A 26,315-nucleotide genomic window follows, 5' to 3' on the forward strand; every position below is an offset into this window, starting at 1 on the left:
TAAAATCCAAGTACGTGGTAATTTCTGCTTTCGATAACGCCACTTAAGCTGATTACACCAACAGTCAGGTACCTACTATTATTATTGTTTACAATACCACTTCAAGAATTATTTTATTGCCTCTAGCCATTTTTGTAGCGAGAATTTCTCCCCTGAATATGGCTTTTACTGTAGGAGGAAACTCAGACATTGATGGTATACCTATTCTGTAGAGTGACCATGAATCGAGATACATTTCGCACTTGGTTTATCAATTTTATCATACTAATCTGCGAAAGTAACTCTGTTTGTCTGTTACCCTTTCACGCTTAAACCGCGGAACCGATTTAGATAAAATTTGGTATGGAGATAGTCCGGAAAATTGCGGGTCACTTCTGGATGAGATTAGCTCAGGACCGGGACAAGTGGCGTACTAGAAGAGTAGGCGATAAAGGGCTGATATAATGATGGTGGAGATAGTGTAAGGCCCGGGAATTTTAATTAATCATCATCATCATCATTTCATGCAGACGAAGTTGTGCAATTGTGCAAAAATGTGAATGTTGGTTTGTTTGTTACTGAATCAAACAAAAAAGCATAAACGGATTTCGATGAAACTGGACAAGAAAGTTTGTACTTTTTTTTACCTAGATGAAAATACAAATTTTGATTGTAATTTAATAATACGAGTTCTACGTAGACAAAGACGCGGGAAGATACTGTTCTCGAAACCAAATAAGATTACTAAATACCGCAGGCCTTTTTTTCGTGTAAATAAACTCTATTACATTTTTTTTATAAGTAATGCTTTAATTTTAAGAAAATCTAATAATTATATAACCTCATTTTTAGTGAACTATAGGTAAGTATTGTTCTTGTGAGTAAATAAATAATTTCTAAACCTAAAACAAATTATATTTTTAAATCGTACCAATAAAAAAATCGTCTCAGAAGTCCTCAATCCATGGTCACCGTGCGCCGTAGAGCACGTTACCTGCAAGCTTACGTAGCAACAGTTTAACAATAACCAGACGCTTACCCACTAGGGCTCGGAAAGCTTTGTCCGGACTTTTATGATGTCCGACAAACAATAATACTATTGTTAACCTATTTCCGAGATCATAACCAAAACGGAACAAGTTGAGCTCAGTAATTATTCCAAATCGTGTCTTAGCTTCTTGAAAATTAAGTTGAAAATAGTAAGCTTATGGGACCTTATTTCTACTAATTATAGTTAAAAGGTTATTTCTTGATTGTGGTTCTTGAGATTTTTTTGTAAGAAATGCATTGTTTTCTTTCAAGTTGAAATCCTTTGTATTTCAAGTATTTTACTTGAAATACTACTTCTAAGGTATCAGGTACTTAGGACAGGTTCTTAAAGGTTTTCCTGGAAGATACCTGGAAACAGAAAAAAATGTGGTTGGCCTATTTAATATTTACTATATTTAGGTATAGGTAGTTTTTATTACATTACATGAATGAATTGCGCGCGAGAGGCTTGGCAAGTCGATCAAGGTCGTATAATATCAAAACTTTAACAAATTGTGTAGGTAATCTAAATACCGCTCTAGATTAAGCCAAAGAGAATTATGTCTTTGATTAAGCTATAAGATTATCAGATATGAAAGCTAACATTTTCGGAATCTGACGTGATACAAAATGGAGATTTAATAGCATAATGAAGATATGTTTTAGAGATAGACATGCCAAAGAGTTATTCTAACAAAGCCAGAAACAAACTGTGTGAGAAAGCTTTAATAACTTAAGCTTAGGATTTGCACTTGAAATAGAATATAGTAATTAATTTGGGGCAAATACAGCAGCAGAATATACAAAAACATAGTACATTGATAGATACTTCACCACTTCAGCAGCCCGAGCCATAGCCGTGAGGGTGAGATACAGGCGCATACCTACAGCATCTTACTCGGTTATATACATAGTGGGACAGAGGGCCTACCGCGAACCACGTTCGACGTGTTGCCTCCCTGTCACACTTACGTACGAATTTGCAAGTGCGACAGAGAGACAACACCTCGAACGTGGTTTGTGGTAGGCGCTCAGTATAGCTCTACTAACTTCAACTGTTGCCTATTAGTTTTAGTACTTTCTTTCCATTTATATGTTTTAACGTAAAAATAATCATATTTAAAACTCCTATAACCCCAATTTTTCTACCGTTCATTAATTCCAACTAGCTTTATAATTATATTAATATTTAATTACTCGTTTATCTATTGTACGATACACCACGCTTATTTAATCAACTCTAAAGCACTTTGGTCAGTTAGGCACCATTAGAAACGTCGTAAGAGACATCGTTGTGCTATGAACATACGACGATTTGTTTGTATAAATTTTGAGGCAGGTGCACATTATGAGTCATGGTTTTTATAGCGTAGGGGGACAAGAGATAAGGCGTAATGTGCTTTATCACACATTCATTCGATTTGGGTAATTTTGTTGGGGTTATTTGTCGTATGTAGTAAAGGAATAACGGCCTTATAGCTTTCGATCTGTCTGCAATCGTAAACATTTTACCTACTATTGATGTATAGGCAACACAGTTTTTTCGTTGCTATATGAGCGAGCTTCACCAATACGCGAAAGTCTGCTTAGGGGCGCTACTACCACAATCCATCCCAATCTGATGAACTAATCTTGCCTGGTACCTATGTTGCTAGATTGGCAGAAAGTGTAATGAAAAATATATCGAAAATATTCAAAATATATAAAAAACACTGCATGATCCTCTCGCTTCAATATAGTGTATTAATACAAGTTACCTACTAACACATGCGATAAGGTCTCTATACGAGTTAGACACGCATTGTCAAACTTTCTACGTAATAAAATCATATTTAGGAAACGATTTTATGATAACCGACCGTTAAACTCTATCATAATTCATCCAATTCATGTTAGGAGAGTTTTCATTGCTTCGTATAATGCTAACTCAATAGAAAAGCCAATATCCCATTTACCCCGGTATCCCTTTCCACCATATTCAAACTACTACTATATCGCCCCTGTCCAAAGCCACATAACAATTCTTGACCCTTCCAAATTTCAAGCGCAAGACACCCCGATGCATCCACTCCCCACCAGTTGCAGGATTCCCCGCCCCATCTGGGTGCGGAGCTCAGTTTAGTTCGGGTTTTCTCGGGGTTGCACGTCGCAGGAATTTCGGCGTTCTCGCATTCGAAGTTGCCGAGAACTTAGTTCTCGTAATTCTGTGATTATTACTGGTGCGTGCCTACATTGAGGGCGATACGTGATTCCGGTTTTGGGTGAGTTATTTTCTATTGGTTTTCTCTTTATCGAGTGTTAATTAGGGGCTCGGTAATTGGCGTTAGTTTTATTTTGTTTCCTTGTTAATTTTGTTTTCGCCTTTGCTAAATGTTATTTGCTGTCAATTCACGTATTTGGTATGTTTGTTGCGGAGTTACAGCGATATTGGATTTGCGTTTTCTGTTTACTGATTTAGTGATTTATTTCGTTTGGCAAAAACAAAGGCGGTTTTTATTTTAGCTTTTCATTTGAATATTTATCAACCAAAATCATCATTTAAAAGTCAATTCTACCAGCAAACATATGAACACAACTCAAAATTTGCATTTGATTACTTTGCCTCACATGTGAATAAAATGCAACTTTGCACTTCAAAAACTGATAGCAAAGTTGCATTTTTTTCACATGTGAGGCAAAGTAATCAAATGCCAATTTTGAGTTGTTTTCTTATGTTTGCTGGTAGTACTGACTTTTAAATGATGTTTTTGGATGATACATAATTATTTAATAACATTCATTTGGTTTGATTTTGTTAGATATTTCACATTTAATATTTGTTTCGGGTTGGTGTGGTGAAAAATTTTGTGTTTCACTCAGGGGTAAAATTTGTTTAACCCTCGTGCTTTGAAACAATCAGTATAAATATTAGCACGAGCGGTTAAACAACAACTTGCCCCCTTGTAAAACAAATAACTATTTTTAATCCATTCAATAGTTATTACCTTTACCTTGTGCGTATAAAATTTTCTCTTCTGGATTTAATTTGTGGGCAAGATAAAAAAAAACAATTACTTTTTATCGTATTCATAACTATGCAAGTTTACGATCGGCACCAATGAACAAAGATTTATTAAATGTTTGCTTAGAAGATATCTCTTTAAGCTACATTCGGATCGCGACGACAGCGTTACTGCGTTGACGCTCCCGATGTAGGTACATAACTGTAAATTTTCTAGATTAATTGTATTGCTGTCGTTGCCGCATTTCTGTCGCGATTAGAACGACATCCTTCACTCGATTAATCAAGGAAATTGACAATAACAATTGTTTCCCGATGCCGCAACGTTGTACCAAGTAACGCTGCCATTAATGCAGTTACTATTCGAATGTCACCTTAATGGTAAAATTTAATCGTAAAAGTTATTATTTTAAAGTGCATCGGGATAGCTTTGAAAATGGGGAAATTTTGATAATATATAATAAGTAGATCACTAGATACGTTTAGCAATAGACAAATATGAAACAAAGACGTTATTATATACCTATCACATATATATGTACCTACTTATAAAAACTATATTTCCATAGACAATGGTTGGCGGGAAAATATTTACTTTCTTTTTAAATTTGCTTATAAAAATAGATTTATTAGCCTTTGGACATATCGGTGACGGATAGAGGCGACTTACGAATATTTTATAGAATATTTACATTTCATACGAAGATTAAATCTATTTTTTAAGAAGTAGATTTAAAAATAAAGCAAATCTTTGCACGCCATACATTGTCTATGGAAATATAGCTTTAAAAAGTATATGTAAAAGGTCTCCTTCCATACTTGTCTATTGCAAAACTTATCTAGTGACCTCTGTAGCTAATTTTATCAACTAAACTAGACTTCACTGAGGTGGGCAATAAAGAGTATTTTATTGTACCTACTGTACTTTCTACTGTAGCAACAGTAAGCAAGATTCCTTGGTAAGCGTTTCAGTAGCGTAAGTGTCGCTAAAGTATGAAGTGTTTCTAGTTTTACCTATAGTAATTTGCCGTTTATTAATTTATCTCGCATACGAAGTTACCCTAATGCACCTTACAGGTATACAATCGGCTGGCGGCTCCCTTCGGTCCCCAAATACGTTAACGTGTAATCCATCTTCCGCTGGGCGAACACTGGAATTGCTCTAATTCAGCACTTTGCCGCCCGCTTTGGCCCATTACGGCCCTATTTGTCATCAGCTCAACCAATGATCTGAGAGAATTCACTATTTCTTTGTCAGGGCAGTAACTGTGATCGTAATTGATAATTAATCTTATAGAGCCCAATTCCTATAATTGAATACATTAATTGTAATGATTTGGTCCTTTCTAAAATTTGGCGGGAAATTAGCTACGTACCGCTAACTACTTTCTATCTGTCTGTGATCTCGCACTTAAACCAATAGTGATTACCTAAATATGGTAGCCAACTACAGTTTGAGTCCCGACAGCAAAATAATATACACATACATAGGTTTCACCTCTGCAGCTCGAACAAGGGTGTTTTGATGCTTAAAAACAGTGAGCAAAATTCGATTTCCTTTTTACTTCTTTGCCAGCGTAGTAACTGTGATCGTTATTAATAATTAATCTTTTAGAGCTCAGTTTCTTTGATATAATCCATTAATTTTAACGAGATTTGGTACCTACTTCTAAAATTTGGCGGGAACTTAGCTTCATGCTACGCGTACATTGCGTGTTGACGCTCATAATTTAGTTGCCTTTTTAACGCCACCATGAAATAATGTTTTCACCTCAGCAGCTCGAACAAGGGTACTTTGCTTCATAAAAACAGTGAGCAAAATGCGATTTTGCTCACTGAGTGAGACAAAATGACATTCAAGTAACCTTTATCGTCAAATGTCATTTCAACATGCGGGGTCTAATACAAGATCGAAATACTTGGGTTCTATTATCTCTGTCCCTTTCACACTGTTAGCAAAAAGAAACAGACAAAAAAGTTAAAACGACGTTCAACGCTATATTGACGGTTTATAATAGACCCTCGAAAAACTTCAGACCGCATCGTTCCAAACCACGTACGAGTATGAATTCTTAATAATAAATTAATAAAAATAAAGTTGTAGATTTGATAAAAACTAATAAAATACTATATTTTAGGTATTTTATTGTACAGTTAAAATAATTAACTCAAAAAATATACAGATTATCATGCAAAATTAATTATTTTACTTTTAAGAATTTCTACCATAGTTGACAAATAGTACGTATCTGCAATTCGGACCGTATCATACAATTTTCTTTTTTACAAAAAAAAGTTGTCGTTTGAAGTGTCAGTTGGTGGTTATTTCCATTTTATTAAGTTTTGTTTTTGTGTTCGATTGCGGTAATTAAACTTAATTGTTTTTTATATATCTTAAGAAAACATAAGTGCAGTGATGAAGAAGGATTACATTTTTCAAGTTGCCTAATAGGTATGTTCTCACTGCTGAGATGAAACATTTTGTGTACTACACGAGATCAAAGTTATTTACATCTCGTGCGCTTTTGAGTCCCTTACTACGCTCATGATTCTAAATTAGATTAATTAAATTAGATACTATAGAATCTTTCGCTTGCTTGCACGGGACTTAAAATAAGCAATCGAAGAAATATCAAACTTTGATCTCTTGTTGTACAAATAACTATTCTTTTTTTTTTGTCAACAGTATTCTATAATATATAATAATATGTAATATACAGTCAACATTAATAGCAGCGGATGAATAAGATTCTCTAATGGCCGTAGGTTCTGGTAGCGATACGTTATACGTATCCTATCCCCTACTCGTAAATAAAATACTTTTGGCGTTTCTAAATAGTTGTGACTTTAAGCCATAACAATAATGTCTAGCAATATTTTATTTCATTTTCTCGCATTACCTACGTATTATTCCTCTTTTGAAGCGTTTGGTGCTCATTTTCTTAATGCTCGTTGTTATTAGATATTTTATGTATTTTGACTACAACCTCAATTTTATCGAATTAGGTACAATTATTACATTTACTCACAATGTTTTATGGTTACCAAGCGGAAACGTAACCGGAAAAGCGATTTTATACATTCATTAATGTCCCGTCCCGGTTCTAACTATCTCCCCTCCAATTAAAGCATACGGCTCACTGTCGCCGTAATTATACTGGGCTATTGATTTTACCGAAATATATGCCATCCGCCGGCACTGGTATGTCACCTTTCATATAAAACATTGTTTTGGTAAGAGTAGGCTGTAAATTTTCTAGTACCTATTGTAAGTTTTGATACAGGTAACTAAAATACATAATAAAATAATAAAAATGTGCATAAATACGAAAGTTGTCGGCTATTGTTGTCGGACATGGCTCGGCTCCGCGAACTAGTCTTGTTAAAACTTCGCCAGCTCAAGTATTTGAGGAAAATAACTAAACCTGCTCAGAAGTTTTGAATACTTATAGTATCTATTGTGCGTTAAGCAACAAAACATACCTAGTTTCTATTCTAGCAATTAGGTACACATTTTTCTAGTAATAACACGTTTTTGTACAAATTAAAAGGCTTTTTCACAAGAAAATCCATTAGTTAAACGGACATCCGAAGCAAGAATTTGGAACGTGTAGCCAAGTTTTCCTTTAAAGCCCCCTCGAGAACCTACCCAATTTAAATATGCACAGAAGCACAAACACCCTAAAGAAATTTATCATTTACAAAATTAATGTAAACTGACTTTATCAGTAGCTTACGGGTGATGGAAACTCGGAACTTTAAGTTAAATTTGACGAGTGGCTCTCGAACGAAGTTTTCACTTAAGGCAATAAGTTTTGAATTATGGAGGCTCGAGATTTGAGTGATGAGAAATTATGCTTTTCATGCGAAGGTGTGCTTAGTTACAAGTGAGGTAGGTGTATTTTTAAATGGCAGCGTTATCTTTGTAATGTTACTGGCTATTTAGGTTGCAAGTTGGTTGTTAGTGAAAATAGAGTTGAGAGCCATTGAGCGAGCAAGGCTTAGGGTAGGTGAGTAAGATTTAATTAATGTTTAACTTGTTGATGTTTGAACCTTGGGGGCATTTAGCTGTCTCAAACGGTATTAGTTTCACTAACTCGTGTTTAATATATCATATCGATTCAATTCTGCGTCTTGATTAGAATGTCATCATCATACTAGACTACAGGGACGCCTAAACGTATATAAATAATATTATGTTTGTATCTCGTATTTTACACGTACAACACTGAAAAATATAATTAGTCGACCTCACGGAGTAAGTACTTTAAAAAATAACTTTGATCAATATCCTAAAACCGATTCTGTTGTTACAAATATACTTCCGTGTTCGCAAGGCCCAATTTATGTGTGTGTAGTACCTAACAACATATTTTTCACCACGCCAGCTCGGAAAGGCTTACTTTGCACTTCAAAAACTGATAGCAAAGTTGTATGCTATTCATATGTGAGGCAAAGTAATCAAATGCAAATTTTGAGTTGTTTTCTTATGTTTGCTGGTAGAATTGACTTTTAAATGATGATTTTGGATGATAAATATTTAATAACATTCATTTGGATTTGATTTGGTTTGATTTTTGGATTTGGTTTGAATCGTTAGGTATATTTTGGATTATCTAATAGAACTTGAACTTCTATAACTTCGACGTAGGCACCTTATACTTAATTTTACATTCTTCACAGATAATTATTAAACCACCATTATTTAATTATTCTTTTATTTAATTATTATGATGTCAAAGTTTAAATACAATACAATACAAAAAAAAAGCGCTGCTGGCCTAGCGGTAAGAGCGTGCGACTTTCAATCCGGAGGTCGCGGGTTCAAACCCCGGCTCGTACCAATGAGTTTTTCGGAATTGATGTACGAAATATCATTTCATATTTGTCATCATCAGACGCTTTTCGGTGAAGAAAAACATCGTGAGGAAACCGGACCTAGTTTTCCCTCTGGTTTGGAAGGTCAGATGGCAATCGCTTTCGTAAAAACTAGTGCCTACGTTAAATCATGGGTTTAGTTGTCAAGCGGACCCCAGGCTCCCATGAGCCGTGGCAAAATGCCGGGATAACGCAAGGAAGAAGAAGAAGAGACAATACAAATCCAAAAATTACATAATTATTTAATTAAAACTATCCTGTCTATTGTAAATAAACAGAATACAGTAAAAGTTTAAGTTAAAACCTGATACCTAGCAAAAAGCACAAATTTAATATTCTCAAAGCTTTGTCTCAAGTGAAGTAAAAGCTCTCACTGAACAATATAAATGCAATAAGGATGAAGTTAAGGCGCAGGAAGATCCTGAATGGATAGCAAGTTATCCTGTTTCATAATAAAGTGCATTTAGGTCCTTCTCCGAACGCAGCTTGCTGAGCACTGAGCGGACGGCCGTGCGTGCCCGGGATAGCGGATATTAAATTGTTATTTAATTGTTATGTTTAACAAATAAAGTAATCTAACCCTAAGGTTATCTGGAAGAGATCGCTCTTTAGCGATAAGACCGCCTGTTGTCTACCATAGTTTAAGTTATGCTTAATTTGTATAAATCATGTTCTTTTTCATATTGGTGAGCAATAAAGAATATTTGTATTGTATTGTATTGTAATCTATGACTCAATACAAAATATGAACACGTATTTTTAGAAGCAATTTTCATGTAAATAGCTTTTGTGCAAAAAAAGTAAATTTTTAATGGTGCGTTTTAGGCCTATGTTCTTTTTTTATCGAGCGAAATTTGTTTAATCAGTTTTCGAATCGAGGAAGTTACTAGAGAAATTAAGAGAAGATGATATTCGTACAGCCAAAGAATTTAATTTCATTACCATTTCATAGTCATACCTTGTCACAGTGACAATCATTATGAAAGTCGTTAGGGACCTCATACTATTGTCACTGTGACAAGGTACGAAATGGTACTAAACTTAAATTCCTTGACCGTACCAAAGACATATGTAACTTCGTATAAGACGAATAAAGTCTAAGGAAAAAACGTGTCTCGGAATTCAAGTAAAAGTCATTCTCGAATAGATGCCGCACACACCTTTAGCCTATTCTCGGCTAGATGGCGTGACGACACCGTTTCATATTTAACAATTTTAACAGATAGATATCAGTGAATGAACATGGATCAAAATGATAAAATCATTTATCCATATATATACATTTTTTGATAACTTTATACGTTTTCATTTTGAGTTTTAGTCGTGTGTCGATAGATGGCAGTAAATTTACAGTGACTACAAAATTTACAATGACAGGACCCCTCTATACTATCTATTCTTTTTGACCTAGGTATGTACTTACCTAATTTATTACGAATTCCCGCGTGCCCACTTACTGCAAGTCTCAAGCTAAAGACAAGCACCTAAGGAAAGCTAAAGCACACAAACGCCGCAATTTATAGAGGAGAGAAAATTAACTGGATCCATTAGAATAGAAAACTAATTAAGCTTTCCTACTCATTAAGTTATCTTAAGTAAGATGAATGGGCGGAGAAATGACAACCAGTTAAGTAAAGTAGGTAGATACGCCCATGCAAATGGATACCACCAAAATAACCGGGTTCAAATCCAAAATAACAGTAACAAAAAAATTTGTTACTTCTTAAGTATGACCGCGCCCGGGCCGGGGCGACTGACATGTCATTTTCTATGACGGCTGATTGGTGATCACGTGGTACTTTCCATAGAAAACGAAGCGCCGAAAGCTCCGGCTGGGCCCCGGCCCGGTCTAGCGTGAGTCATCCTTTACACAAAAAATGGGACTGGCGAACTATGTTTAAGATGAGAACTGTGTTAAAAATGTGAATCTAAAGTCTCACGTTTTTTACTTACAAATAAACTATCACAATGAACCATAAGGGCGATTTCAGACTAGCGTTTTATATAAGGATACGCGTACTTACGCACGTGTAAGCTCGTATAGACCAAATGTAGGGATAAGTAACACGCGCGTAAGCTCGTTAAAACCAAATGTATGGAAATGGTACGCGCGTGTAAGTTCGTACCGTCGAAATGACCGTATTCGCGCAGAAAAATACGCTAGACTGAAACCGCCCTAACAGATTACGTACGACGCAGTGCTAGTACCGAATAACAAAATGAATACCAAATCACAGAATAAATAATAGTACTAGGTACAGAAGACTCACTCTCTAAGAAAACGCGTCTGTTACGATCAGCACAGATATGGCCGCTAGGTGGCGACAGCGCCACGCGCGGCTTATGGCAAACCCCAAAATTGGGGCCGAACGGATGTACTTTTAGCTACCTGTAGCAAAGCGACGAAATCGCGGAGTAAGCCACGCCTGACCAAATATTAATTTCATATAAAATCAACTACTGTAGGTACTGGTACTATGGTACTTAACGTAGGTATGTTTTTTATGAAGTATCACTTCTGATACGGAAACAAAACAAGTGCCAACCATGTTCTCATGAAATTAAGCCTTTTTGTGACGATATTTAAAGTGATCTTTTTGTCCCTTTTGTTTTTTAAATGTTATACTTCATGCATTTTAGGTTAAAAAATGAATAGCCAACAAAACACTTGATCCCTCATAAAATCAAAATCTGCTCAATTTGTAGTAACAATAAATTCATTTACCTGCTTCAAAGTCTTACACTTGACAAAACAAAATTCAACCTGTTGTTTAAGAAGTAACGTTTGAATGCGTATTACCTGTACCTTTTTACCAAATGTTCGACAAAAGTCTACTTATTTCATCAAATTTTGACCGTATATATATTGTAAAGTCACGTTCAATGAAGGTTGACTCATGCTTAAACTGTCCGGGTCCGGGCCGAGGCGTCCGACACTTTGTTTTCTATAGAAAGCATCACGTGATCACCTATCGTAGAAAACGTGCCGGACGAGTCGGCCCGGACCGTTCTAGCGTGAGTCATCCTTAAATGTGTAGTTCGTTAAAAAAGGGACCACCTCTACTGAAGATGCTGCAAACATGACATGACGTCATTCATGACGTAAGCATCGATTGCCTAGAGGTCCCTTTATTGACGTAACTACACGGATAAGTCCACTGCACTGCACGCACAAAGTAAAAAAAAATTCGGAACAGAACCGTGACAAGAAACGCTAAATTCTTACTAACACGATAACAAAGTTTAAAACAGAAATTCAAAGCAGCTTTAACCAGAACAAGGAAAGGACATAGTTAAATCGAATACATAACAAAGTACAATATCGAAGGTTCCTATACATTTACTCTCTTTTTCTATCGCGACGGGAGAGTTCGAAGTATTTGAAGAAATATTCCTTAAGCCCACAAAGGGTCCTCAGGTAGATTGCGACAATCCACGCAGGTAGAAAAGTAATCATTTTGTGGACTGTGAATTGGGATTTTTGTCACGAAGGTATTTGAGGTAATTGGTCTTTTAACTGGAGTTTACGCTGTTATTTGGCGACAGGTAATTTTGTGACGGTTACATTGTCAGTTTCGGATAAAATGATAGACGTTTAAGATGGGGCTAATGTTAATGTTGTTGTTATATAAAATTTGTTCACGTTTAAACCAAGGGCAATACCCTAAAAAAATACTCAAAAACTAGACTATATTTCCAAGGGCAGACTCAACTCAACCTACACATTACTAAAAAAGTGCCACGATTTTTCAAAAACTGTGTTGGCTGAATCAACTGCACCTTAAAGTAAATATTTGTTGTCACGGATATTTTCAGAAATCCCGAAGTTAAACGCTAACAAGAGCGCCAATTAAGAGCTCTTAGGGAAAATGTACGGACACAGCTTACAGCTTTTATAATTCGAACAGAATTCCGGCCTTTATATTAATGAATAGGCTGCCTTTAGTTGAGACGGGATAAATCGGTGTTTCACAGAAATGATCAAAAGAAATATACATAAAAAATATCGCAGTCAAGTCGGATCGTAGTCCGAGGATTGTGAACCATTATGTAATTAATTGGTTCTCATTATTGTATATATTTTAATATTATAATTTGTTTAAGTGTATTTTTATTTAATCCACGCAAGCCTATCAAAATACCGGGATTTATGGGCCCGTGAAATCCAAAATGGAAATAATAATAAATAATTTATTTGGTTAGTAATAATACATTCCAATATCATACTTACACGTCGATAATACAGCAAATATAGTACCTATATTGTGCAACGAGGGCCCGAGGGGGGTTAGCGAAATATTTCAAATGAGTAATGCTGGAGTGTAGTGTAGTGTCAGAATCCGAACCATACCTTAATAATAGCCGTGTAACGAATGTGAATAACCTACCATTTACCCGTGAAAATCTATGTGGCACTGCGCCCTCTGATTTGACATCAAGAAAAAGGTACCTTATTATACAGGGACATCACGTTTCCGGCAGATTAAACGAATGTGAGTTACAGAGGACCTTACCGAGTTGACTCCCCATGACTGTATGTTATGAGGAAATTTATGGGGCTCCTAATTTTGGAGATAAAACATTATCGACAGTGATTTGTGTAAAAAAAATGTTCAAAAGCTATAGGCTGACTTTTAAAAAATCCGGCATCAAAAAGTATGAAACGTGAAGATATTCTCATTTGTAATTGTCATGAAGAATGTATTCAACATTAAATTTATTGCTTATTGAATAAAGGAATACCTAGTAACATATTTTAATAAAAAAAAATAAAGGAGTTATTCCTTTATTTTTAAAAGAAACAAAACTGCATTCAAAGATTTTGTTTCTTTTTAAAAATGAAGGATTGTCTTCTTTAAGTAAAATGAGCCAGCTTAAGGATTTAAGGTAGTTTCTCTCCAGGGCCCGACTTATCTTTCCACACTGTATTCATAGTGAAAATAGATATTGCTGATATTATATCTCATAGTGATATTCAGTCGATAGCCGTGAATGAAAGACAACGGCTATGTACCGTAAAATGTGCCTACTTTGCTCCAAAATATGCCCCAAAATTTTATTGGTAGAGGAGCCTGAGAGGGGATTTTTGTAGTTACCCTAGCATTCACATTAATATTAAATCTACAATTTTGCGTTAGCCGTTTCGTAATATTACCTATTGAATAAAAAACGTAGAATACTTTCATAGGCCCAGAATATCATTTATTGAGTACGTTTGAACACTTTATCCATACATTGTGTTTAATCTTTTGACTTGCATACTTAAGTACTTATAAATATTTATCCATGGATTTAAATAAAGAAATAGAAATAAATGTGCATAAAATATTATTTGCGACTACAGCAAAAATACGCTTAGATCATTTTAAAGGTTATTGAACGTCTGGCGTAAAGGTCATTGTTTTTTCATTAGGTAAATAAGTACCTACAATAATATAGTACCTAAGTAAGTAGGTAAGTATGTAAAACCTTTGCCAATTATTTTCCTTCAAAATATTCTCAGTCAACATCAAAAATGCAAGAAATATTGTTTTAAGCATTTAATAAACAAATATTTTTTTAAGAATCACTTTTAAGATTATTTTCTTTCTTATTACGACACAATCAAACATAATGCGTCAAAGGAAACCGACGAAAATCCTTTAATGACATTAGAACAAAAGTCACTGGGCGGCCAATTGCCCTTCCAAAGTCTCATTGCTTAAATGAAAACGTCAAAAATGGGAGAACGTTAAGAAAACTTGGGCCAAAACGACTCCAGCTACTTTTGAGCGTTGTCTCTTAAGGTGCAGTGGGTTCAGCCAGCAGAGTTTTTAAAAACCCGTAGCGCTTTTTTAGATACAAAATATGAATAGCAATCTTGAGTTCTTTCATTGATTCGAAACCTGATTAAACAGCTTTCGCTCGATAGGAAAAACATAAACGGGGGGCCGATATTTTAATTTCGATCGCTCGATTTCGTCTCTCGAAATCTGTGGAAATTCTATAAGTAGAATTTAAACGCCTGGTAGTGGAGATATAGTGAAGGGAACAACACGTTGAGAACACAAATTGAGTGCTCCAAATTAAAAAATCGGCCCCTAGAGGTCTAAGCCGCAAAATTAAAAAATTGTAACTATTTTTGCACAAAAGCTGTTAACATGAAAATTGCATCTAACAATGCGTAATTTTATTTTAGATCGAACTAATCGATTACTTTTTTTGTCAAAATTTTAATAACAATTAAATAACAATGATATCCACGATCCCTGGTAGCAGCGAGCTGCGTTTGGAGATGGTCCGGGGACCTAGCCAAGGTTTTTGAAGATACATAATATCTCTTTTGTGTAGTCATACTTGTAATTCTAAATCTATAATTATTATGTGCATGTAAGAAATTATTAAAATGTAAAATATTAATTAATTAACTATTAGGAATATATGTAAATAATATGTACAATTTTAGAATATATTAGTATTTATGTTGTCCTATGTGGAACTATGTTGCTGTGCCCTAACAGTAGGGTGATTCACTTTTGTATGGAGAAAAAAAAGTTGTAATATTTTTCCTGACTTTGCTCACCAATGGAGTCTCCCCACACTAAAAACTATCTATTTCAATTTTCAAAAGAATCGAATAATGTTTAGAGGTTGCACAAGTTGAAAAGGTAGAGTGAGAACCCCATACATTGCGTGAAAATGAACTATGTTCTAAAATGACAAAATATAATGAACTGATACTGAAATCGAATGAGAAAACTGAATTTTGCGTCGAAAACATGATAAAAGCACTTTTCCTTTGGAATCAGGTGGAAAAACTGAAAAAATCTTAATTAGAACATTTATCGAGTAACCAAAATCCAAGTTTACTACTAATTTTAAAATTTATTTATATGTAGAAGGTTCAGTATCACACTACTCTCCGCTTTGATGGTAGCCGCTTAAACCATTTTCTACCCTCCGATGTAGAGTCGTTGGTTATTTGAAAAATCTTTGTTGATGTTGTGCAACCTCTAAATGTTGACCGATTTTAATTTTTTTTAACGTATAATATTTTTTTATCAGTTAGAACAAGAATTCGAGCAAAGTCAGATGAAAATCGAAAATTCGGAAAAATGAAACACCCTACCTAACAGGGCGTCACATGTGATATGCAATAAACGATTTCAATGGAGTTGAAACTCTAGGTCCATGGGGTCCCAGCGCGCATAAGTTGTTCGCAGAAATCGCGAAGCGTCTGGTTGACGTAACTGGTGACCGAAGAGCTGGCGGCTACCTCACACAACGTATCAGCATTGCGATACAGCGAGGAAATGCCGCCAGCATCCTTGGTACAATGCCTCAAGGGCCTATTTTAGATTTAAGCTAGTTATTAATTTCGTTTAGTAGTACCACTGTATATATATTGTATGATTTCAATTTAAATTTAAATTTCAATTTCAAAAGGTGACAATCGTTGACAGAAAACGCCAATCGAAACTTAAATAATGTATGGAAATAATCACGTGACTTTTCGTAGCATCTGTCATCTCGATACATTTATTCTCTTCGTTTGGCGTTTGTCGATTGTTATATTGGCTGGAGTCCTTGAATTCACTGCGCCTTAAGAACTTGCTCGAATTGAAATTGCAGGCACGCTCCCAGTGGCGAAATTAAATTTAAAAACAAAAGACGGATACAATTCGTTAATCTCTCTTCTGTTTTCTTTCCGCACTTCCTTAAAACTTTTTTAAGGTTCCTTGTCTGTAACGCATGTTTTGGTTTTTAACTGACAACTGTTGACCTATATATTCACAGCAATATTTTGCTGTGATATATATTCACGTCATACGGACCAACTCCGAAATCGCGAAAAAAAAATTGGCGCTCCTATAGAAAACATCAACACCGGAGCAGTAAAAAAATATGAAACAGTCAATTTGTTTTCGTACAAAGTAGTTACAGATCATGGTATAATAATATACTTAGATGAATCTCCCCCACAACTTATTTTTACTCCATTCACCTTAAGTGAAATGATTTCAACCTGTAAAAAAATTAAAAGAAAAACCTCAAAAGATATTCATGATATGTCTACGCATATTATAGATTGTTTGTCTCCATTAGCCTTATCACTATTCCTTTCATTATTTAACGAATGCGTCAGTGCGGGTATCTATCCTAACATTTTAAAATTAATTAAAGTTCAACCTATATACAAAGGCAAGGGCGAATTATGTCTACCTAAGTCTTATAGACCAATATCACTCGTTCCTATCATCTCAAAAATATTTGAGCGACTACTTAGTAATAGATTAATGCATCATTTTACATCTAACAGATTATTAAATAGCCAGCAATATGCGTACCAGCCTGGTCGCTCGACATCAGATGCCGTGCGGGACGTGGTGGGGAGAGTGTTAGGGCACCTGGAAGACTCGCGACAGGTCGCCGCCATCTTCTGCGACTTGTCGCGCGCCTTCGAGACTATTGACCACTCTCTTCTTCTTAAGAAATTGTTTAAGTACGGTGTCACAGGATCATTTCATAAAACGATTTCTTCCTTCCTAGAAAACAGGAAGCAACGCACCTACGTGCTAAACTCTAAATCCGACCTTGAGTCAACTGGTAACAGCGCCGTCCCTCAAGGATCTGTCGCTGGAAACAATCTATTTTTAATACTCGCAAATGACATAACAACAGCCTGTCCAGACGTAGAATATGTTTTATTTGCAGACGACACTTGCATAATTGTAAATGCCGACAGTTTTGTTAACTTAAAATCTAACCTTAGTAATGTAATAAAACTAGTTGAAAAATGGTTCACTTCTAATGGCATGTCACTTAATCTTGAAAAGACCAATATCATACATTTTCAGCTAAGAAATTCAATAAAAAATAAACTTAATATAGTACTAAATGACACAATAATACCACAAGTTGATACTGCTAAGTACTTGGGATTCATGATCGACTCTGGGCTGACGTGGGCGTCTCATATTTCAATGACTTGTGACAGACTGGCCTCAGCATGTTATGCTCTGTCCCGGTTAGCCGGCAGTTTATCAATCGAGAACCTAAAGATGGCTTACTATGGTTACTTTCACTCGATTTTAGTTCAGGGAGTGGAACTGTGGGCCACTGCTGCTGATAGGGACAGGGCGTTCAAAATGCAAAAACGCGCGATTCGTGTAATTGATGGAAAGCCGGTGGACCATCCGGCACAACAGTTGTTTAAAAAACATAAAATCCTTACCCTACCCTGTGTATACATACTGGCCGCGTGTGTGTACGTTAGGCAAAACATACAGAACTATAACCGTTCTAGTAGTGAGCGACGTCCCCGGCTACTTGCCCCGAGGCGCCGACTCGCCAAATCACGACGGTTACTCAGCGTCATAGGACCAACTATTTACAATTCGTTACCCTCAGATATACTTAACTTAAATAGTGACCAAGTATTTAAAACTAAACTTAAACTGCTGCTTATAGAAAAAGCATTCTACAGCATTGACGAATTTATAAATATTCGATGAGGTCGTTGACTACTGCACCATAATTAAAATTGTATTAATGTTAAACGTAATAAGTAAATTAATGTTTTTGTTTAAAAAAATGTTATGTAATAATTAATTTAATTAAAGAACATATTATATGTGTGTACCTACTAACATATATTTTTTGTAAATATGTATAAAATGTGACCTGTAAAATCTGCTTTTACCAATAAAGATCTGTATTCTGTATTCTGTATACTCCGCCTGGTACTCTCTTCAGACCACGTGACTGACACAAGCTTACGTCATCATGGGATAGCGCTATATGATAATATGGAATAGCGCTATACAAAGTGGCAATGTTATTGTGACGTAGGCTTGTGTCACTCTGGGAAGAGAAGACCATGTTTTATTAGACTATGTTACAGATGTAGTGCATAATAAATGGTTCCATCGTATATTCTCAGAAACGTTCCTATGCTGCTATTTCAGTCAATGTCAGTACTTTTTGTACCGAGACTGACTGAAATAACAAGACACGTTCGTAAGTTTCCGTGAAAATACTATCGAAAATAATTTTAATTGTGCACTAAATCTGTATATTCGTTATAAAGTAATTTCATTTCATACTTACGCTTTAGTTATGGAATTGACTTCGTTGATGACTCATGAAACAACTCTATTAGACAAAAATATTTTCTCCTTTTCCAAATAAAAGCAAATTTCAAGGTAGATGGTATACTGATGATAAGGACAAATATGAATTAAATAAATGTTTGAGGTTTCTTCGCTTCTGAATAATATCATCCTAAATATGTATTTCATCAGAGTGAAACTTTTTTTATTGTTTGTGTTTATATATATTTATTATATTTATTTCACCTTTGTAAGTTAATTTTATGAGTCTATCAATAAAATTGACTTCTTAATTTCCTTTGTTTTGTTCAGTACTTTTCATCACACTCACTCAGTAAATGTGGAATTGCACGCAGGTTTAGCGGGAGTTATAGAAAAAGCGTTATCCCTAGGGAGTTATGAAGTTTCTAGTGCCATAATTAAAAGTTTTTGTCTTTATACTTAATTTTTGTATCGCAAGTGTGATAAAAAACATTGTGTGTAACTCGGGGCGTAATAATATTGCAAACTCGAGTCTATAAATCTTACTTATAAACTTACTCTCGTTTGCAATATTCAACTTACGCCCCATGTTGCACAATGTACTATTCATATTGTATTTATATTTTTTACTTCAAAATAAAATCACAATGACGAAACAAAAGAAATAAGTAGGTAGGTACTTGAAAAGTCTAGCAGAGAAATACGCTGTTAACTAAAAAAATATCGCGAAAAAAGAATATAAGTATATTTTCAAAGGCGAAAAACAAAGTAAAAAAGTCGTTTCTCCAAGTTAATTTTAAGGTTAATTATTTAGAGTTGGTTAATAATGAATAAAGACAGAACTCACTGTGCTTCCTTTTTAATTAAACAATGGGATCACAGAATTCAATCCCTAATAATCATTTAGACAAAGCTATTGCCTTTTTTGTCTCGCTCTGATTAGGGCGCTCATTTAAACAATGGACAAGGACAGATGTTTAATTAACAGCGAACATAGTATCACTGTTGCGTTTTTGTTAGTAATAATCATTTCGGGACTTTTGTGACTTTGTTTCCATTTTTGATACGATTTTTGTAAGGGATTAAATTAAAACAATGATTCTGTGTTTAGAGTTTTTTGTGGAATATTTATGTAGAAAATACGAAAATAATGAGATCTTATATTATTGTATTCGTTAACTTAATGTTTGACAAGTATATTGGTTATAAATACGAGTATCATTAAAGAAATACTTCAAGAATAGTGGCACATTTTATGATGTTACATAATATAGGTTACATAAAGGACGTTTGGATAGCAACTGCAGCTATGCAGCTAAAACAGTAATGCTACTGTTGCGACATTACTGCTGTGAGTGCTGTGGCTTTGACGCGGGTGCCGATGCCGTATCTGTCAATTTCGGTGATGAAATAAGTGAGCGTTTTAGGGCCACTCTATGACTGCCACTCGGCGCAACGTTGGCGCAACTTTACTGCGCATCGACGCCATTTTCCATAGCGCTGACTAGACGCCGACGCTCAAAAGACGCTAATGTGGAGTCTCTGTTAAATAAATGACTTTTGCCACTGCATTACTGCCCCGATTATAATGTTCAATCCGTGAATCATCAAGTAAGTTGACAGTAAACCGTCAATGACCGGACAAAATGGTTAAAAAGAGTTAAACAAGCCGTTTCTTTGTTACTTAATTTGAGCCCACTTTATGACATTATCATCGTAGATTTTATTGGACATAATTACTTTTAATTGGACATGTAACATGACCAACTGCCGCATATGCCACCATAAATATGTTTAGGCTCATTCACCACACGCCAATGACCACAGCAACACTCTTACTGACCATAAGTAGACCTTATGTCATTGGAATAAGGTTTCAATTGACATTCAAGCATGTGGACAATGGAACAAGGGGTCAAACGTTAATGTCGATTATTAGTCAAAGTTACTCGGGAAAACACCCCACTTTTACTAAGTGCAATGTACATCAATACTGCCCTCCTAAGCCGAAAAGCGCTAAAACAAATGTTTTTGAAAATGGAATTCTCGGTTATAGAAACTAAAGTATAAGTTAGCAATGAATTTTAGCGCTGTTTGGCTTAGCAGCTCAATAATTATACTTAGAATGTATGCAAGCTCTGTAATAACCGTAATTTTCTATTAATGACTAGCAATAATAGACTGAATTACCGTAATTGCGAACGGCTCATGGCGTTTTAATATTCCTCCACTATTTGTTTTGAGGGTTTGATGTTTGATGTAGCTAGACGTACATACTACACAGTTGTGTAATTAATAGTGTGTACCTAACATGGATGATTTACTTGTTTACCTACAAGTCAAGTAAGGATTAAAGGGAAATGAAAAAGAAAACGTTTATAACTTTAACTACTTCTTTGACGATTAGTGATATATTCGAATTAAGTTCCAATGATTTCAGTTAAAACCGTCCTTTCATTTTCTAGCTCACAAAATAAACCTTCTTTCAACCATTTTTTTCCATTTGTTACAGGTTGTGAAAGGCGAGGGTTATGGAGTCCGTAGTCCAATATTTACTCTTAGCTCTGGCTCTGACCTCCGTGCAAATATCCTTCACCGAGAGCCGGCTAAATGAGAAACGCCGCGATAAAACAGAGAGGAGACACCACACGGCCCAGCTCAACGATAACATCTGCGACATATCCGACAGAGAATCCAAAGTGCACTGCTATTGTGATAACAATGAAGTAAAAATTGCAACCAAAGCTGATTGTTGGGTCTTCAACGGCGGAATTAACGAAACTGATCCGATTTGGTCAAGCTTCAATTCACAACCACATCTAGAAAAACTCAACTTCAACGTCAGATCCAACGGCGCTTTGAAATTCATCCCTTTACACGTGATACACCACTTGAAGAAACTCCAAAAGCTATACATTCATTACGCGACTATCAGTAAAATTGAGAAGAGGACGTTCTCAAACATGACTATTTTAAAAGAGATAATGCTGACGAACGATAAAATAACCGAGCTAGATTTTTCGTCGTTCACCAACTTACCGGCGCTTGTAAACTTAACTATAAAAAATAACAAAGTGACTGAGATTCAGCGCGACGTGTTTGTGGATTTGCCGGCTTTGCGATACCTGGATTTATCGTTCAACAACATTAATCTGGCTCACGAAGGTTGTTTCGAACATCTCACGGTGCTGAGTGATCTAATCCTAGAAGGCAATTCGATTACCGTTCTCAGCAGAGAGACTTTCCGAGGGTTAGCTAATTTGACGCGATTAGATCTCAGATCTAACAAGTTAACAATGATCGGAGATTTCACTTTCGCCGAATTGTGGAATTTGAATGAGCTCCTGTTGGATAATAATGAGTTGGAATATTTACGTGAAAGAGCTTTCGACGGGCTCGCTCTGCTTCAGAAATTGTCTATGACCGGGAATAAATTGAGGTCCATAAATGATCGGCTTTTAGAAGGCGTTAGGGGACTTGAGTTATTAGATTTGAGGAACAATGAGCTTGAGTTCTTTACGTTGGATACGGTTAAACCGATACTCGACAACTTGAAAGCGAAGACTGCGGTCCTTTATCTGAGCGGTGAGTGATAACGATTTAATTTCATTCCTTTCTCGAATAACATTTTATAGAATAGTATCCATAATTTGATCTGATCTAATTTGGGAGTTTATTCTACAAGAAAATTTGCTTTAATTTGATTCCATTGGTTTACCTTTCAATTTGGTCTATTAATGTTGATGGAGTGAACTATTGTAACATATTTGGCGCTGTAACAAAGACAGAAAATATTTCTCGCCGTAACAATGTAATATGATTTTTTCTAACACAAAGCACAATGAGGCAAACAACAATAAGTTTATTGTAATCAAATCATACGAATCTTATATTTGGCGCAAACGTGTTATTTAGGAGAAAATGACGCACACACGAGTGCTTAGTGCGCTCATGGGAAGATAAACAACTATTATTTCGGCCGAACAATGGCGCAGTCCCCGTAGAGCTCTAATCCCCTACAAAAGCACCCTCCATATTAAAGACAATTAATGAGTGTAACAACTCTCCCTTTAGCAAGCCAACAAAGCCATAATAACAGCGAGTACACAATGCAATGTGTTTAATTCAGTCAACAAACAGAATTTGATAAAAACGATAACTTCATTACTTTTTTTCGCCACGCGCCGGTTCAACGGAGAATGCCCCAGAGCCACGACAGTAGTTTAATTGAAAGTTATGCCTTCCATTAATTTCGCTAAAATTTTTCAGTTAAATTTATCTGGAAAACTCTTTTTATAAACTGTTGGCCAGGAAAATTAACCGTTATTTATAACAAAAATAAGTTATCAGAATCTAGTAGCTTGGGAAACTTGACCTCTCGTATTCCTAAGGCCGTATTTATTCTAAACGTTTGGAGTTTAAAACATTAAAATTACTGCTTATTAAAGATTAAGATTAACAAAAATATCTGTTTAAAAAAAAATAAAGGAAAGATCATGGTCCATTTGTGGGATATCAAAATAGGTTATTAAAAATATAGATACACTTATAAACGTAATACATATTAAGTCAATTTTATCTATATATTTTGGTACATTATTATTGACATAGATCACTGATTACTGTAATATAATAAAATAGAATAGGGATAAAGTTAACACTATGGATAGCGATAAGTTAATGAGGCTGGCATCGTCACCACGAGTGTACGGAAGCCTCTATATACAGTGGAACCTGGATAATTGCAATCTCAAGGGACCGGCCATTTTTTGTCAATTAACCAGGTTTTTCATTTAAGCAGGTCGTGTCAATTAACGAGGTTCAAAAAATCGTTGTGTCAATTATAGAGGTTTTCATTAATAGAGGTTGCGTTCTGACAAATTTCTTTTATGGAGGTGCAAATAACCATTGAAAGTAGATTTACACGCTTACGTTCTGGGTTTCTGGTCTATATATAGCTTCTACACTTGCACTTTTACACTACATTAATTACTACTTTATTTTCTTATTAATCATTTGGGTTTAAAAAATTCCCTTGAATTGTAGAAGAAAGTTTTATTGGAATGTAAAAAGCATACTTTGTTTTTGATTTAATAAAAAATATTTCACCTACTACAGGCTGTGATAGATAGTGTGTAAGTAAGTATAACGGGTTAGCACTGATTGACTAGCACGTTATCTTTTCGCGGATTAGCAAAGTAAAATTTATTTTTAATTAATATGGATTTCCGCAAAGTAACGCCTGATTCTATTCACTATGTGATAGATACCCAATAATTAAATTGAATTCTGGATGAAGATATAAATAAAATGATCATTGCTATTAAAATATTGTTTCTGCTGTCTACAACTACGTTATTTCAATTACAGAGGTAATAAGTAAGACTCGTTTCAATAGTAGAGGTAAAAAGGAGAACAAAAATAACGGATTTTTTTAGCACAGTGTCAATTATAGAGGTCTTAGTTGCGACGTGGTCAATTACAGAGGCAAAATTACGAAAAGCCCTAAAATCTAAATTGCAATTATAGAGGTTCCAAAATTTCAATTATAGAGGCCTTTTGGTCTCAAGGGACCGGGACCGGACTTTTGGTTGCAATTATTGAGGTTTTCCATTTATCCAGGTGCCAATTAACCAGGTTTCACTGTATAAACGTAAAGCTTAAAAACCAATAAAGCTAGTTAACAACTACTACTAATATTAAATATATTGAAAACGGGTCACTAATATATTTAATATGTCTGTGTCTCACGGAAGTTTTGTTATTAATAATACTACTAATATCACTAGGTACTACTAATTTCTGCGGCGCAGTTGTACAGCGAGCTGCAAAATTGTCTGGACACATTATGAATGAAATTCATTCATAAAGTGGCCATGCACTTTTGCATCAGTCGAGTTCACAAACATTTTCACAAGCCAACATTCCGAAAATTTAATTTACATTTTACACCTCTTTAAGACACAGACAAAAAAGTCGTGTAAACATATATATGGAACGTTAGCTTGTAAAGATGTTTGTGAGCTGGGTCGTACTCGTCGCTGCTGTGTAACACACGAAATAATCTGCACTTGTATCACAATTTAATGAACGTCTCTCTCCACAGGTAACCAATTAACTTGCGACTGTCGCTTGTCGTGGATCCACGTACTGCGGAACGAGACTAAGAGCGAACCGCTTATAAGCGCGCTAGACGACGTGACCTGCGTGCAAAAACCCAAAGAACTACCGAACGACATCTCGCAAACTTACGAGCAGAAACACAGTTTCGAAATAGAAACTAACGCCGACGTATTCCAGCAAGATGAGGAGGAAATCTACGAAGAAGCCAGTCCAGCGTACAAGCTCGAAGCCACCGCTCCACCAACAGTTGAACAAGTTGTAGTATTAGATATCCCTGTACAAGCGTTAAAGTGCTTGCAAGATATGCCACAAAACGGAGAAGACTCGTTAATGTTGTCCTCAAAAGACGAGAGCTACTGGCGACCGAGCTCAAGCTTCAAAATCCTTTCAAACCTCTCATTAGTGCTCACTCTAGTCACTATAAGTTTTTTAAATTAAACGCAAGCGAAACTGGACTTTGAGGGAACAATGTGTTGCGCTTGTTTTGTGAGAATTTGTAAGTCTGCCGTTTCTTCTGTAGTTTGTAAGGATGAAGACTGGTTAATTGTATTTAATTAAATTATTTTGTAGCGATAACTTTGGTGGTTGTGAGTCGGCTTGCTCGGAAGTCTTAGAACAGTAGTGTTGGTCAATTTGTAATTGAAATTAAGACCGTGAAAATGTTATGCAATTATTTTAAAGCCCTCCTTTTAAAGCTTAAGTATATAACTACATACATACATACATCACTGGCTCAGTGACCCAAAACGGATCTTGGCCTCTGATACAAGAGAGCGCCACTCTGCCCTATTCTTCACGAAGATGGAACTTGGAGGCGAAGGAAGAATAGGGAGCTAAAGAAGCTGGTTGAAATACCCAATATAATTGGCGAGATCAAAGCCACACGACTCCGTTGGCTTGGCCACCTGGAGAGGATGGGTGATGATCGTGCTGTGAGAAGAGCGTATGTGAGGTACCCGGGCGGAAAACGACCGTCAGGGCGTCCCAGATACAGCTGGAGTGACGAAACCCAAAAAGACCTGTACGGTTACCATCAGTTTGTCACTGACATAAACGCCGTCGAGAACGTAATTTACTTTCTATACATCCCGTTTGCACTAATATGCGAGTGCGAGCGAGATGTATAGAAAGTAAATTACGTTCTCGACGGCGTTTATGTCAGTGACAAACTGATGGTAACCGTACTGTCCGCCCTCGGAATACCCAAGTATGTAATTAGAATATATAAATTA

General features: G+C 35.7%; 1 protein-coding gene across 1 annotated transcript; it reads left to right on the forward strand.

Annotated features, from left to right (window-relative positions):
* Positions 1-3,017: 3,017 nt before the first annotated feature.
* On the forward strand, positions 3,018-25,770 carry LOC134796728 (connectin-like). The gene is made up of 3 exons (XM_063768920.1): positions 3,018-3,269; positions 21,473-22,545; positions 25,067-25,770. The coding sequence occupies exons 2-3, from the start codon at positions 21,492-21,494 to the stop codon at positions 25,519-25,521; spliced, it is 1,509 nt and encodes a 502-aa protein (XP_063624990.1). The 5' UTR covers positions 3,018-3,269; positions 21,473-21,491; the 3' UTR covers positions 25,522-25,770.
* The last annotated feature ends 545 nt before the right edge of the window (positions 25,771-26,315 follow it).

The sequence above is a fragment of the Cydia splendana genome, chromosome 14, assembly GCF_910591565.1.
Source record: "Cydia splendana chromosome 14, ilCydSple1.2, whole genome shotgun sequence".
Lineage (NCBI taxonomy): Eukaryota > Metazoa > Arthropoda > Insecta > Lepidoptera > Tortricidae > Cydia > Cydia splendana.

What these genes read in the sequence shown, in the direction of transcription:
- LOC134796728 (XM_063768920.1), top strand. Translation starts at nt 21,492, where the DNA reads ATGGAGTCCGTAGTCCAATATTTACTCTTAGCTCTGGCTCTGACCTCC. An exon ending in TGCGGTCCTTTATCTGAGCG is followed by an intron (nt 22,546 to 25,066) that starts GTGAGTGATAAC and finishes CTCTCTCCACAG; the next exon opens with GTAACCAATTAACTTGCGAC.